The 15,515-nt window shown below is 42.6% G+C and overlaps 1 protein-coding gene across 5 annotated transcripts in view; it reads right to left on the bottom strand.

Moving 5' to 3' along the window:
- PPP2R3A (protein phosphatase 2 regulatory subunit B''alpha) overlaps nt 1–15,515 on the bottom strand; it is a 52,329-nt gene that overhangs the window by 23,170 nt on the left and 13,644 nt on the right. For all 5 annotated transcript variants that reach the window (XR_006169140.1, XR_006169141.1, XM_042820599.1 and 2 more), the window contains exons 3-4: nt 3,851–4,108; nt 1,825–1,928 (exon numbers count right to left, since the gene is read on the bottom strand). Coding sequence is in view for 3 of the 5 variants with exons in the window: in XM_042820599.1 (XP_042676533.1) it covers nt 1,825–1,928; nt 3,851–4,108 (362 nt within the window). In the remaining 2 variants the exon portion in view is untranslated. The remainder of the gene's footprint in view (nt 1–1,824; nt 1,929–3,850; nt 4,109–15,515) is intronic.

The raw sequence follows: 15,515 nt of genomic DNA, 5'->3' as shown, positions 1-15,515 counted from the left end.
AATGTTGAAACACAGCACTGAAATGTCTCTAGTCCTCCTGCAGATATCACACTAACTGGCATGCCACTAATTTGCCACTAAAATTAATAAGAGTATATATTATTACTCTTAATCAAAAATTAATAAAGAGTAATCTTATTACTCTTAATCAAATGCAGATTTTACCAAAAAAAAAAAAAAAAAAAAGAGTGGGGGGAACAGCTTTTAAGTCTGTAGAGAAAACAAGAAAGGGAACTAGTGGCTGACAATCCTTTTTGTTGGCTTCACATTCACATCATGCTGTCAATTAACAAATACATTCTGAATCAGCTGCACAAAAGAGGTGTTTTTTTATTTTTAAATCACACACAGAGACGAAGCCCAAAGCCACGTTTTAACCCCAAACTAAAAGCACCAATTTTCAGAAGTACCACACACACAGCAATTCCTATTGACTTCAAGTGAGATCGGTATGCACACAGCATGCTGAAAAGTCAGACCACTTACTAAGATGCTTAAAAATAGACTGAAACGATCACACATTCCTGTTCTGAAATTAAGGCTGTGTTCATACAGCTGTAGTGCAGCTATACAACAAACACTACCTTTATTTCTGGGTATCATGTTTCCAGAGTTAACTGTTACAACCATCAGAAGGAGGGACAAAAAGAAATAGTCTTAGAATAGAATAGAGAGAAATCAAAGTGAAGAAAGCATTTTTAAAACAGCTTGGAAGCAGTTTGGATTAAAGGAATACAGAAAAGGAGCACAACCACAGTTTGCAATAATCTGAAGGATGTGCAAATCAGTGGGAGCAAAAATGTGCTATCATACATGAGGGATTAATTTGGATTAGCTGGAGGAACTTCAGGAAGGAAAAAATACTGCCCTTGTCAAGAAAAACTTACTGATCACAGTCATCCCCAGCATCTATGTAATTTTGCCAGGGTAACTTGGCTGTTTTGACAACATTGTCATAGGAAATACTTTGGAAACTCAGGATTAAAGACTATTTCAAGAATCTAAATGGTGAGCATTACATCAAAAAGCAGAAGTATCTCCGGGTAGGAGGTGGAGATGCTGTTCAAGTGTTTCACAAAGATTGAATTGCCCTGGAGGAAGAAGATTAGGCAAGAGAACAGGTCTGTTCCACCTAGCACCTCTAACTCCAACCACAATACGTGCAAGAGCTTTCAATTCCAAAAAGAAGTTTTGACAGTGGTACGAGGAAACAACTGCCAAAACCCACACAGTTATTACAGAGTGTGTGTGAAGAAGGTAACAACTAGCAAAGCTGAGTTTGGCCTACTTGCATGGTGCTTTTATTTCACATTCCTTCTTCCTGCCCTGCTACAGGCTTCCTCTCCCCGTTCCCAAATCAGGCTCACTCAGCACACCACTGCATTGTCAAGGCCCCAGATAAACATATCCAGGATTTTAGCAGCATTTAGCAGCTATCTTGCAGTAACTGACATTTCCAGGAGTGGATATATTAATATATTTTATATGTCAAACAAAACAGTATGTTTAATCATCTGTACAACTACTGTTAATTTTGCTGATGTACATGGCATAGTATCAGTGTTCACAGAATCACAGAATGGCCAGGATTGGAAGGGACCCCAAGGATCACGAATCTCCAACCCCATTGCCACATGCAGGGCCACCAACCTCCACGTTTAAGTGTTCAGCAATTTCTAAGAAAGGAAAAACAGTTTTTTAAGCCATTGATTTTTTCTAACAGAAGGGACAAAGCTTTCAAAAGAACGGTAGAAGAAGGAAAAGATTCTTCCAAGGCAAATTTACCTTCTTCTAGAAAAAGAATTCTACGTTTTCTATACTCACTTTCTCCACAAAGACACAAAGGAGTGCACAGATACACATCCTGTCCTTTGTCCTCCTGATGCACTGAACATAGGTGCTTTCCAGTAGAGTGGGCAGCCACATATCTGCAACAAAACACAGGAACAAAGAGAAGTCACACCAAATTGTTTATGCGCTGAAATCAGCCTGAGCACTTTCACATACAGGAAATGAAGCAGTAATGGCATACAGCTTAGTCAAAAAGCTGTTTTTACTGTGTGCTAAGGTTCAGAATCCACCCTTATAGGCCTTTGTAAATACCTGAGAAATACATCCTGTCCATCCAGAAATGGTCAGACTCTTCAGAGTCATCTGTTCATCTTCAGAGTTCATCTGTCTTTGACTAAACTACTCTGCCAACTGGGTGAATACAGGAACCTCCAAAGGACCATCCATACCAGCACAAACACACCTGAGGACAGGATAATCCATTTCCCATGAGCTAACTTCTCATTAACAGTAAGGGAACTTCAATTCCAGTTACAGACCACAGAATGGTTTGGGTTAGAACAGGCCTCAAAGATCATTTAATTCCAACATCACTGCCATGGGCAGGAGCACCTCAATTAGCAATTGAATGTCTGAATGTGAAATGATTCCAAACCCACAGTTATCAGTGCACAGCCTTCTACCCTGAGCAGCCCATTCCCAGCACTGCTAAATCTCAGCAAGAATATGAAAGCACAAATGGAAAGAGGCCAATTCCAACAGGACTCTCTGAACACAACATTCTAATTAACCACTGCATTAGCATTTCTACCTGGGTAGTTTTCAGAATGGTAATTAACAAACATGTCAGGATTAAGCCATTCTTCTGTCAGGTGACTGCATTTCCACAGGTGCTTTGCTATTCCAAGGAAAAAATAACATTTATTTTCTGCAGTTTTCTTTGAGTAGCTGGTTCTCCTGCATTTCCTTTAGAGTCTCCAAACACACACCATTCCCAATAAGCCCAGAGAACAGCAGCAAGCCACAGAACAACTGAACGACATAGAGCACACCCATTTAGAGATGGTTGCAGAGACCAAACAGAAAGGCAAAAGTCTTCTCCGCAGCTTTCCTGCTTTTCCCAGGTTGAATGTGACAAGCCACACACAGTTACCTGTCCTGTCATAAAATCAGTTTCAAAATTTATTTTGGTCAATCTAAGAAATTATGCTTTCAGTGATGGCTTACAAGTGTACCACTCTAAAAACAAACCTAAGCTTCCCTCTTAGAAAACAAGCCCTCCCCTTGGACAGAACATCACTGCTCAATCTATAGTGCCACAGATGCACTCATACACAGGACAAGCTGAACATATGAGGTGCATCTGACAACTGCCAGTCTTAGATTAGCATTACTAAAAACCACGATGGAAGAAGAGGAAAATAGAACAGCCCATCTGCATCGTGCTCCCACACAAGTGCTGTGTTTTGTTCTCTGAAGCCAAGAAATCATTAACAGACTGTAGCAACTCCAAGTCTGCTGACATTGTGGACATTAAACATATGCATCTCAGAGGCATAGGGCTGACTAAGCATTTCCCTCTTCTGCTATGCCCAAGGTGGCATAGGTTGGAAATTCTTTCCCAAGCAATGCTGTTGCAGTGTACAAAGATCATGTCCAGATCAGTAGGACTGTTAGCCACAGAGAAGGTAACCAGCACTATCTGAAGCCACGGAGGCACTTCACATTTCTGCTATCTTCTATAACTATGGAGAAACAGAAAAACAAACGCGCTTTTTATTTGCCAAAAAGTCTGGAAGAATGATTTTGTAAATCTGAGTAAGATGGAGCACACGCATCAGTCATGGCAAACAGCAATCTTTTCCCACGGACAATTTCACTGAACTACTTTTTCTTAATTATTTTCCTAATCTAAAAGGAAGAAAAAAAACTCAGAGCAGAAGAATTTTGGTTTGTTTTTCACTTTAAAAAAAAAAATATGGAAAGGAAAAGGTATTTTATTAGCTTTAGTTTCAGCCTTTCTCCCTTTCCAAGAAGTAGAGAAATCTGGAGAGTTTACCTTTGCAATTTTTCCCATTTCACAGATGTTGGCTTTCTCATCTTCAAACTCTGTGAAGGCTTCTTCAATCCTGGCAATGATCTCTTCATGATTAGTGCAGACACTGGGAAGTCCTTTAGGGAAGTAGAAACGTGGAATGTTTACGGACAAAGGGGTACTGCTGGTGGCTTTATTCACAGGCAGAGCACAAGGGCTAACCACTGAGTTCAAAGGGACTGGGGATGACGTTCCAGGTTTCTTCTCTTGCTTGCTTTGAACCTGAAAATACAATGAATAAATGTTTTGTTGTTTTTTTTTAACAGCGCGAAAAAGAAAAAATTTAAACCATCAGCTAAAGGGATAAAAATGTTTGTCTTAAACTACAAGTCTAAGAATCTTTGCAATATCAAACATTGGTCAAACACATGTCACATCTAAGGCAGCTTCCACATAGTTTTCTGTGTTTTTTGTTTGTAGCTCTGGGTTATAACACACTGCTTAATCACAGCAGAATATACTCTGCAATTCAGCAGTACTGTAGAACAAGGGCAGTGCTTGCTGTTTCTTCTTATGCTGCTCACTGTGTTGCCATTCTGCCCCACAAACAGACATTTCAGTATAAGCAGCAGAACTCAGACTCCAGGGATTAAAAAAAACATTCCTTGCCCCCCCATGAACACATGTTCTCTCGAGAAAAGCCAACAGAACTGCCTATTGCACAATGGTTCAAATGTAAGAGCTATTATTAATGTAACAACATATGTGATAAGAGGCTAATAAGGAAATAGTCAAGTAAATACAGCTGCAACTTTCAGTTTATTTACTCTAAACAGTTCAAAACAAAATTGTTTTAGGATATAGTATCCAAGACTGAGTTTATTAAATACCAAAGAATGCCTATGATGACCTGACTAAATTCCTTGCCTTAGTATTGTCCAGAAACTTGGAGCTTTCCCTTAACTCACACTGAAGAATCCATCTTGCCATGAGTTTGCTTCCAGGGAGATGAAGAAGTAAGAATTGTAAAAGCTTCCTTGAGCCACTTTCTCTGTAGTTTTTAAAACACTTTGTAATCTGTTCCCCGATGATCTGGAAAATCAGAGCTGGAAAGACTTTCTTCCTCTTCACTTCTCTGCTTCCTTTTAAATGGGAAGGACCTCTTCCTTCTTCCGAACATCCCATTTCAGGAACAGTACTACACATGAACACGTGCTGATACACACACGCCAGCCCAAGCACACTTCTGTTCTGCAACTGCTCTGTAGTTCTACATCCCTGCACTAACCTGGAGTTTGGGGTTCCCGAAGTCCTCCTCTCCTCCCTTTACAAGAGGTCTCCAATCTCCAACTACCTGGGAAGTTGTTTTCTAAAGCAAGCCAGTGATTTGGGCAGCAGAAAGGCACAGCACTGTTAGTTTGTGCAGCCTGTCACACCCTGCCTGCACTGAGCAGATACAGGAGGCTTCCAGCCACGACCCAACTCTCAGTTGTTTCACCGTCCAGCTTCCAGCAGAGGGAAAAGCCATGCTGCTCTCTAACAATGCCGTATTCATACACAGCAGAGCTGGAACAGACATCAGGGTGCCATCTCCAGCCACTCAACTCCTACAATAGGACATAACAGGGTTTGTCTTGAAGACCCACTTCTCAGAAACAGGTTGATTGCTCATTAATCTCTCTGATGCAGACATGCACTCCTAGTTGCCAGGACTTCCACGAAATAAAAGGAACCACTCAAATTTACAAAAACATCCACGTAACACAAAGAAACAGTGTTCTTTCAAAAGACTCTTCACTTTAACAATATGTCCTCATTCTCTTACAGTACAAGTGAATGATAAAATACTATTTTCTTCTTCGTAGGCAGATCCCCAGAGCATGCTGCCATAACAGCACTGTGTCATTTTCTTCCTCTTGTGTAGTGCACGTCCCACAGCACGCAGTGCAGGACTCCAGCTGAACATCCCATAACAGCGCATTTGCTCTGACCCCACTTTCTGGAAGCAGAGCAAATCAGTCAGCAAGCTTTGGCACCAATTCATGTTAGACAGGAGCCAGGCCCCCACGATCTATGTGAATTTTCTGATGCACAACCACACAGCAACGCAAGAGGTTCTAGATAGGTCCATAGATCTATAGGACATTGAGGGAATGCTCCTAAGCCTCAAAGTAGGAAACCTGTACAGACGCAGGCTTGCAGCTGATCTTCCCAGAAAGGCTCATCAATAATCCGGCCCAGTCCATGCCACATGAGATGGACACTGAGCTCACTAATTGCTTCCTTCTGGAAGGTTCTACAGCAGGAATAGAAAGAACATTTTTGAACTTTGTCGCTTTCTTCTCATATAAGGAATGAGCTGTCTGCAACAACAAGGACAACAGGCAGTAATTAGCTCTCAAGGATACTTCTGAGAATAATCTTGGGTTTTGGATTTTTTGTTCCTGCTAAAAAAACCAACGCTGTGTGAAAAAGCTTCTGGGATGGGTATATCCAGATGTCAACTGCTATGGACACAGCAGGGAGTCAGTGACAAATGTCTGTGAACAGCTCATGGAAAAAATAAAGGAAGCGATACGAGGGAGCTCTGTGGCACGTCCTTGGTAGGAAACAGTTCCTTATAGCACACAGTTCACCCAAAATGCTGTTTGATTAGTGCAACATTTCTCCAGAAGAGAGGAGTGTTCTCATGAATGACTGCTAAGGAAGTAAACTGTGAACGCTACATAAATCTTTGCTACCAAGAGCTGATTGCCTATTTTTTTTTTTTTTAAATAAAGGAAAGCAACATCAAAAAAATGTTTTTAGTCCTGTTTTGTAAGGTGGTTTATGTTACCTGTAAGTAAAATCTGTCTATCCACTGTATCATCTCTTGCCAATCATACAATTTATTTATGGACAGGCTAAAACAGTGACATCTGCACTATAAATAAAGCAGACAGAAAAGCAGCCACACCGTAGCTACACAAACAAAGCAGAAAAGCTCTCCCATCGCAGTCTGTCTCTCAGGCAGCAGACAACTCCAGAGAGAAAGCAGTATCTCATTAAGTGCTGTAATATTTTCTGTTCTTTTCTCCTGGCCTTTAATCCCCACCAGGGTCTTTGAATTTACCAGCTATGTGTTTTCTTCCAAATATGATTCTCTGATCCTTTTTCTAGGGTACAGTGACTCAGCCTGGTTACTTGCAGTCCACAATGCTGACTTAATGTCTCCTTTCCTTTTTACTGTTCCTGTCTTGCTGAAGCCTGATGATAACTGGACACCGGCCATCCTCAGACATAATCAGTTCTCCAGAGCCGATTTGTATCAACAGCCCAAGACTTTCCCTTCTTTTCCTGAACTCCTTTCCCATAATTATATCCTTCTGCTGCCTCTTTCCCATCTCAAAGGCGATGAGAAAAAAACAAAGATTCTTATGCATATGACCGCCAGCATGATGTAGAAGCTATGATAAAGTGCATTTCTGGACAGATTTTTTTTTCTACTACAAACTGTAAACTCACCAGCAGAAGCAGAGTCCCACTGCAGCAAAACAAACTCTGTGTAACACAGAACCATAAAGAACGTAGGTGGGAAGGGACACAAGGCCAGCTCTAAGCCCAGATCAAGTTCCTGATGGCCTTATCCAGCTGAGTTCTGAAAATACAGATCTCACGCCTCCGCTGCTAATGTGCCTACAGATATTGCACTGCTCCTCCTGTGGCTGATACACTTCAGCTCAGAGCCCAAGCGCCTACTGAAATGGAAGATGCAAAGCCACCAGAGAACATCTGCACTCAAAGGGACAACAGGGATGTAACCCCCTCTGCAGCTCTCCTCTGTCTCAATCTGCAGATGACACTTACCTAGGGGGAAGGTCAGCACGGAAAAAGGCAGAACCTCCGGCACAGGAGACCTCAGCAAACCTCCAGCTGCTTCCAGAAGTGCCAAGCCCTGCAGCTGGGCACTGTAACCCCCAGCCCCAGCCGGGAATCCCCTGGCTGCACAACAGCCCTGCTGAGAAGGACATGGGGTGCACCAGGCTGAACAGGAGCCTGCAGCATGGCCTGACTGCAGATAAAAGCAAATGATGCACCAGGCTGTGATAGGAGTGATACATGGTGCAAAAAGTAACAGCCTTAAGTTGCAGATTGGGAGCGGTGGACAGTAGGAACCAAAGGTTAAGTGAGAGTAAAACAGCCAAGAAAGGGTCACTGAAAGGGTGGGGGGAATCCCCATGCCTGAGGAGCTTCCAAGACTCATCAAAAGCCAGTGCTGATGTGATCTAGCGTCAGTGATAGTCCTTCTATCCTCCTACATGCAAGATGCTGGATTAGAGGCCTCCAGAGGTCTCTTCCTACCATCATTGCTATGGAAAGCTCTCTGATCATAAAAATAAAAAATGCATTTCGCTCCTCAGCCTCTCTTGCTAACATCTACACGTGGCCATCTGTCACTCATCTCCACTCCCTACTGCTGCCTTTTCACCTTTCTTCCTGCAAGCACTTTTTCCTGTGCCTAGCAAATCCAATTACCCTTACTCTCAGGTCACCTCATGCACCCAGGTATAGCTCTGCAAGGCACAAAAATTAACATCTCCTTGCTGCCAAGAAGGAGAATTCCCATCTCTGTCCTCCACTCCTGAACAGATGTTGTTGCTGCTTAGCAAGCTTGCCAGACCCTTCTACAAACTGATTTAACTTGGAAAGGCAGAAAACAGACTTAGTGAGACTGGTGACACAATGAGAAGGATGCAGAAGGGAGCAAACGCTTGAGAGAGGAGGAAGCCTCCTCCCAGCTGCAGCTGCCCACTGCATCAGCACCTGCCTTGCATCCTCAGTTAGCCTCACTGCGCTCAGCCCAGACAGGACTCACCTACCAAAGGCTCACCACAACTTTTCCAGTTGGTCTACTAGGAGATCTGATCTCTCCCTGAAAACCACACCCTAATCACATCCTTAGGTGGTCAGATAAACACAACTAAGCCAATGCTGGAGAGTGGAACATTCTTAGCTGCACTGCATGGTTCTCATTAGTCTTCTAAATTGCTCACGGTCCCCGCCCAAACCATTACTACACATCATTACTTCATACAATTCTCCCCTAGGGAGCAAAAAAACATGTTCCAGAGATTAACCTTATACACGCGCTTTAACCTGTCACCAGAACTCATGAAAAAACGAGCCTCATGCTACAGTAGACTGTGGAACTATTGTAATAGCTGTTTATTAGGAAACAGCTGCACCACTGACAATTTCCACTTTTTAACATTGTTACTGGGTCACTGTTTTGATGGAGATGAAGCCCTCGATGGGCAGATTCCAGCATCCCTCACTGTGAACATGGAGTGGCCACACGCCGACCTGGTGGCACAGCACAAATCGCTCCCATCTTTTCTGGCTGTCCCACAGCGTGAGTATAGACGATGGGGTTTACCAAGCAACATATCTTCAGTGCAATTTTCATTTCTGTGGCTATATTGCCTTCAGCCACAGCCCACAGAGACTAGGAAAGAGCCCAATTAAGCACTTTGGGATGATAAATTCTTCACCAAAATCAAGCAGGCAGGTCTGCACACAAACCTGAGTAGCAGAGAGTACAGCCCTCCCAATGCAGCAGAAAGCTGTGGCCATTCCACATGCAACAAGACACCTTCAGAGCAATCACACAAATAGGGTTTTTCTTAATTAATAAAAAGGCAGAAAAGATTTAATAGACTTCCACTATTTCTCCCTATTAAACCACTGCCCTTCCTGTTAATTTTTTCCCCTTGTTTACAAAGACTTTTTAACTCCACGCTGTAAGCCTGGAAGGTTTATTTTTAAACCTGCTGGTATCTAGCTGCAAATACCTTTCTGCAAATAGACACGCCTAGAGGGGACACAGTTTGATTCTCTAATCCGATTAAAAGAAAATACAAAGCAACAGAAAAAGTGAAAGAAACTCCAAGTGGTCAAACCTGGGCCTGCTGGAATGACTTCAGCCTCTTCTTGAACCGAGATGGGAGAACAAAGTCACAGCCCTTGGCAAGGAAGGCCAGCTCCCCTCCCAGGTCTGGGTCCCTCCGCAGAGAACTCTCCTTGATCATCATCCTGGTCAGCTCTAAGCAGATGTTGCACTCTCCAGAAGAGGCACAAGGACTCGGTAGGAAACCACGCCAACCACGTCAAAACCAGTAGGTTGTTTTCTTGGCTTTGATTTTTACTGGCAAAAAATGGCAAATGGCTTCGTGTAGAAGCATACCAAGTCTTCTCTCTCTTCACAAGGAGGGCATCTAAAGATTGGGTCTCATTCTTGAAGCCAGGCCTTCCTTTTTTAACTGATACACAAAGTATCTTTCAGTACCACCAGGATCTTCTGCCTTGTAATACTTTAATTGAGAAACATGATCTAAAACAGAATCTATTTCCCTGCTGGCTACATGACAGACAATCTGTCCTTGGCTTGTAATAGGCCAGGGGCAATATGGGAAAGGAAGCACCCACCACCACTACCAGAGTGCTAAAATTAGACCAGCTGCAGAAGTGGCTAAATATACCATCTTCCCCAATAGTTCTCACTTGATGTGCCCCTGTGCTGAAACCCGAGGTGCAAACTGCCATCAGTCAGACCCAGCTAGAGTTGAACCACACGCTCTCAGCCAAAACCCACGCACACAGCATCAGTGGTTTGAGGTGATGAGGCAGGACACCAGTGTCAGTTCCACACTAAATCAAAGGCTGTAATTTTCAGGAAACATCAATTTTTCCTTCTTGCTTGGAAAAAGCGAATCATCTGCTTTCTTGAACGCCAAACAGGCACACAGGGATGATCCTGGATAATGAGCTCAGACATTTGAATACAATTGCAGAGTCAGGAGTTGGACTCTATGACCCTTGTAGCTCCCTTCCAGCTCGAGATACTCTACAATTCTACGAAAATTGTTCTATAAAGACATCAAAACGTGCCATGCTTTTCATTCACTTTTCCACAGCTCTCACAAGGCAGAGGCTGCTCCCCGAGCCAGATGCAAAGCAATTCTCAGTAGACGGTCTGCTCTTTTTCTATAGAACTCTAAGCAAGCTCATTCAAAGTGTGTTCTCCTCTCCTACCGCAACAGCACTGAGCAAAGGCTGTACAAATGTTCCTCCTGCACACGATGGACAAACACGCAGCCAGAACCTGCTCCTCACCTTTGACTTGAGAAGTTCTAGCTACTTGCCAGTTTGCTTTCTGGGCAAAATAATGGAGATCATCATCTAATTTCTACCCAACCAGGCTGCTTTTAATAAAACATTATCTCTGACACAGAAAGGTGTCCCTGATCCTCATTAACAGAAAGCCTTTAATGGACCATGCGTGGCTCTGATGTTCTGCACCTTCTGCACAAGGCCCAAGGTTAATTCATAAACAGCATCACCTAAAAGGCTGTGGCTGGTCAACAGACAGATACAGAAGCAACCTGTCCAAAAGGAAGCTCTCATTATCCTAGCTGTATAAGAACAAACCTGTGATATTTAATGAAGACCCTTTTTTTTCCCTCTCTGAAATACCCTTGGCAAGCACACAAATAAGGCATTTTTTTAATGTTTTCATAACTGCGTAGCAAAAATCCCAAGATGTTTTTTTCTCCTCTTGTTCCTCATTCAACAGAACAAGGTAAAAGTCTAGGCTGTGGAATTCAGCTCTTTATGAAAGAATATCTGAACAAGAACGGATCACACAGAGCATCATGTAGGTCCCGTTAGGTCACTGAAGCTGTATCTGAGTTGTGCAACCTGGGAGCGCTCTGCAGCTCCAAAGTGCAGGTGTGTGTTCACAGACACAGCTCCAGACCATCACAAGGTTACCACAGCGCCATCAGCTGAGTTTGCCACGTGCCTCGCCAAGGAAAGTGCGGCCTAACAGAGGGGCAGGACAAGGAAAGGAACGAGAAGAGTCCTAAAAAAAGAAAATGGAAGGCAGGAAAGTTTTAAATGGGATTGCAGTTAAGCAAAAAGCACATGCATCTGTATGCAGAAGTATGGGAACAAATATTTTCTTGCTCTAACAATTTTTTCTAAACATTAAAGCAATGCCCAAAGAGCACAAGAGGCTTCACTGTACGTGGAGCTCTGCACATCTCACATAGCAGCACGTCACGAGATTTATGCCCAGTCATCTGTGGCAAGTGCACTTGCTTCACCTTCCACTGACCTCTCACCCTGCTTACACATCGCAGAGGAAATGTAGCCCCAAGGAACCTCTTATCTCTACAGCTGCATCCAGACCAGCTACACTGTGCTTTAAAAGACATATGAATGGAAGAGACACACTAACCCAGCAACCACTCGCTATTTCTTGAAATAAAGATTTCCCATTCACATATCAACCACTTCAAGATTCCAAACAGTTACACCACCACCCTGATAGCACAGAAAAAGAAAAGCAAACTGGAGCTGAAGCTTGAAAAATCTGAATTCCAGATTTTTGCAAAATAGCAGGTTCCTATTATGGTATCTCTTATCCTCAAAGCACAAAAGGAGGGTATGAATAAAGACAGAAATACACAGCACTCTGAGAGACTGGAAGCAAAAGGATGGATTCACAGTCTGCAGTAGGAAAGTATATCAACAGGGTACCTATCAACTGAACAAAATGCAGGCAAATTTGGAAAGTCCTCTGCTTTGAGTGACCCGATGTAAAGCACAAAGGTGAAAGATGTTGTATCTAAAGAAATACATACTGCCTTCATCAGCCATCAGAACACGGACAGAATCCCACCTGTGCCTAAAGCTAGAGGCTTGGTTCTAAAACATTCAGACGATTCAACCACCACAGGATTTAGCTGTAGCACAAGTCTGGCTGCAAAAACCCAGTGCATTCTATATAGCTGAAAAGGGCACCAGCTCCAAATGCCTTCAAAACAGATCAAGCTTCTCCAGCAATAGCATCACTTCTTATTGGTTTTAGAGTCAACGAGGCTGAAAAATTCAATGTATATCAGTTTTGCACCAATACCTTCAGATGTCTGTTTTAAGACAAACCAACCTAATGCAAGAAGAATCTGTATCTGCTGTGAGTACAAAATTAGCCCACCTGCCAGGCACGTCTCCTTAAGTGGTTAATATTGGCTCTTTAAATTCCTTAGTTTCACCTAATTTTCTTGTCATTTCTGATTCCAAGATACTTTAAGATTCATTTATTATTTTCCTTTATTTCAATTACTATTATCAAACAATCAAAATCTCCTTTTTTACCATTTGGGATTAGAAAGCGTGAATAATTGATGTTTGAAAAGAGTGCAGATAACTTAATTGAGTGATGTCACAACATCTGATCCAAACAATTCGTAACATATGTAGAGGAAATCTGATTCCAGGAAGTTTTCCATTATATTACAAATGCATTTTGAGACAATGTGATTATTTAATGTAAAAGCCCTGTAAGCTCTGAGCTTTCTGCTTCAAGGTCCACCTCTCCTTGACCAAAGGCAGCTGTACCACCCACTGCACTTCAACATAGCTAATTTCTAATTACTCATTTAGCAGAAAACAAGCTTAAAATATTAAGTTTGTACATAAGCATCGGGGTAAGTAAAAAGAAAGTTCAAAGCCATGCAATAGGGAAGTGGAGAAATGAGGAAGAGAAACAGGAGGCAGGACCACACTTTCTAGCTCACTGCACCACAAGTAGGCTTTCGATACGAGGTGCTCGGTGGAGGCAGGATGTGAAGAGGCAGCCTCTGCTGGCATCAAACTCCTGTCCTGGTTTCTGCTCTCAAGACTATTCACAAACTTCACCCAGCAGCTCTTAAAACAGAATGCATAAGCAGGGCTTGGAGCAGAGCCCTGCACTTTCAAACTTGATCCTGAAGGCAGAATGAGCACGTAAGGTTCTTAAAGGCTTTATTGCATACTTACACTCCAGCACTATGCACTTTGCAAGCATTCATTAACCAAATTTAAATGCTTCATCAAATCATCCATCCTGCACAGGTTGCAGGGCAAGGGCACAGAGAAGCTAAGGTCAAAAACACCCACCCCTGACTTTTCCAAGAACTCTGCAGGAGACATTTCAAACAAAACTTTACCATCCCTCCCCTCAAAAAAAATATCTATCAGTCATCACATTTGTAGATCAGATAATTTCTACAGCCCACTTTCTACTTCTCCCTTACTCCCTGTTTCTAGTTTTACTTCACAACTGTCAGTCCAACCAAGCTGTGCTCCTTACTGCCCTCCTGCCTACAAAGAATACAGCTATTTGGTTTGCTGCTGGTCCTTCTCGGACTAGCAAACATTTGGGGTACTTTTTGCTAGCTCCTAGCTAGTCAGCTGAATTGTTTTCACTGAACCATGTATTTCAAAAAACATTTTATAAGAAAGATCAGCTTACAGCAGACACACAGAACAGGAAATTTTAAACTAAATACTTAGTCCAGAGATAAGCAGCGGAAAACTGGATCTCAGATTGGGAAATGTCAAACAGCCTGGAAGCATGCAAAGCTTCCTGGACTGCCTATAAGAAGCATGATTTGCTCATTACGTGCTCTGAAAAATAGATGGACTTCTTGAGTATTCATTTCCTAATTTATAAATATTTTGGTTTTGAAATTGAGGAGGCAAGTAATTCTATTGTTCTGCATGGATGATCATAACCGGCTCTTACGACAAAGGGAAAAATCTGTTGCTGATGCAAGTTAGCACAGATTTCAATGCAGATAGGCCACTCTGAGCCAGCAGGCGGCCTGGCCTGAAGGGGCTTCACCTTTCCTTCCACATTGCTCAAGGGACTGGAACTGCCACAAGCATCAGAAATGAAAATCACACTGCATTTTCACCAATGTTAGATCTGGTAGGTTTTTGTTTTTCGCTTTTGCATGTGTGCTGTACAATTACTTGATAATCATTTACGAGCCCTAAGAAAATACAACAAACACTTCAGAAATTCACGGAAATTCTCCAGCCAGATTCAGAGTTAACCAACATGTTATACCCTACATGCTACAGGTGAGGTGATGAGCACAAAACATTCTCTATAAACCCCACCAAACCACAGAGAAAGCCATAGCTGGTTTAACCAGCAGTTCAGGTGACTTCTGTCCACTCAGCTAAGGGCTAACCCACTCTGAAGGGCACCAGCTGCACTGTGCAGCACAGGCCCCTCCAGGTCTCCTCTGCTTTCCCAAGGCATTTCTTTTCTTCTGTGAGTTTTGGTGCTAGCCACGTGCACAAAGCTGAGCTGTAGTAAGCGAGAGGAGCTCCGGTAATACTGGTACACGCTGTATGTCTGTGAAGGCAGGCTAAGAGCAAACACACAAACCACAGGGATAATGAGGGAAACAAACCAGTAGGGAACCAACTGAAAAAAGCTGTTTGACAGTCTAAGAATATCCAAGTTCTCAGTACTGTACAAAAGCAGCCACAAAATGCAGATGTCACATGATAATTTTTGTTTCAAGTTCACAAGTTTAAAAAAAAAATCTTGTAAATACATAAGGCAAGAATAGTTATTAAAAGATTGCTTCAGAACCTTTAAAGCTGCTTAGTTCAACACTTTGAGGAAGAAGCTCTTTTGGCTTGCTGGAGATATCCAAGAAGGTCATATTTGCCATTTTCCATAAGCAAAGATGCACGGAGAAAAATTAGAAATGCTTGGAGAGCATCTAGTCTTAAAACTAAGAAAAAAAATCATGTCATGTAGGGAGATAAAATTCTTCTCTCCATCCCAGCCCTTTCAGAACTGCAC

Source organism: Centrocercus urophasianus, unplaced genomic scaffold (genome assembly GCF_019232065.1).
Source record: "Centrocercus urophasianus isolate 14NV4802_14NV808 unplaced genomic scaffold, USGS_Curo_1.0 seq_19, whole genome shotgun sequence".
NCBI classification, from domain to species: Eukaryota; Metazoa; Chordata; class Aves; order Galliformes; family Phasianidae; genus Centrocercus; species Centrocercus urophasianus.
The sequence above is the reverse complement of the archived record's forward strand: the minus strand, read 5'-3'. Positions and strand labels throughout refer to the sequence as shown.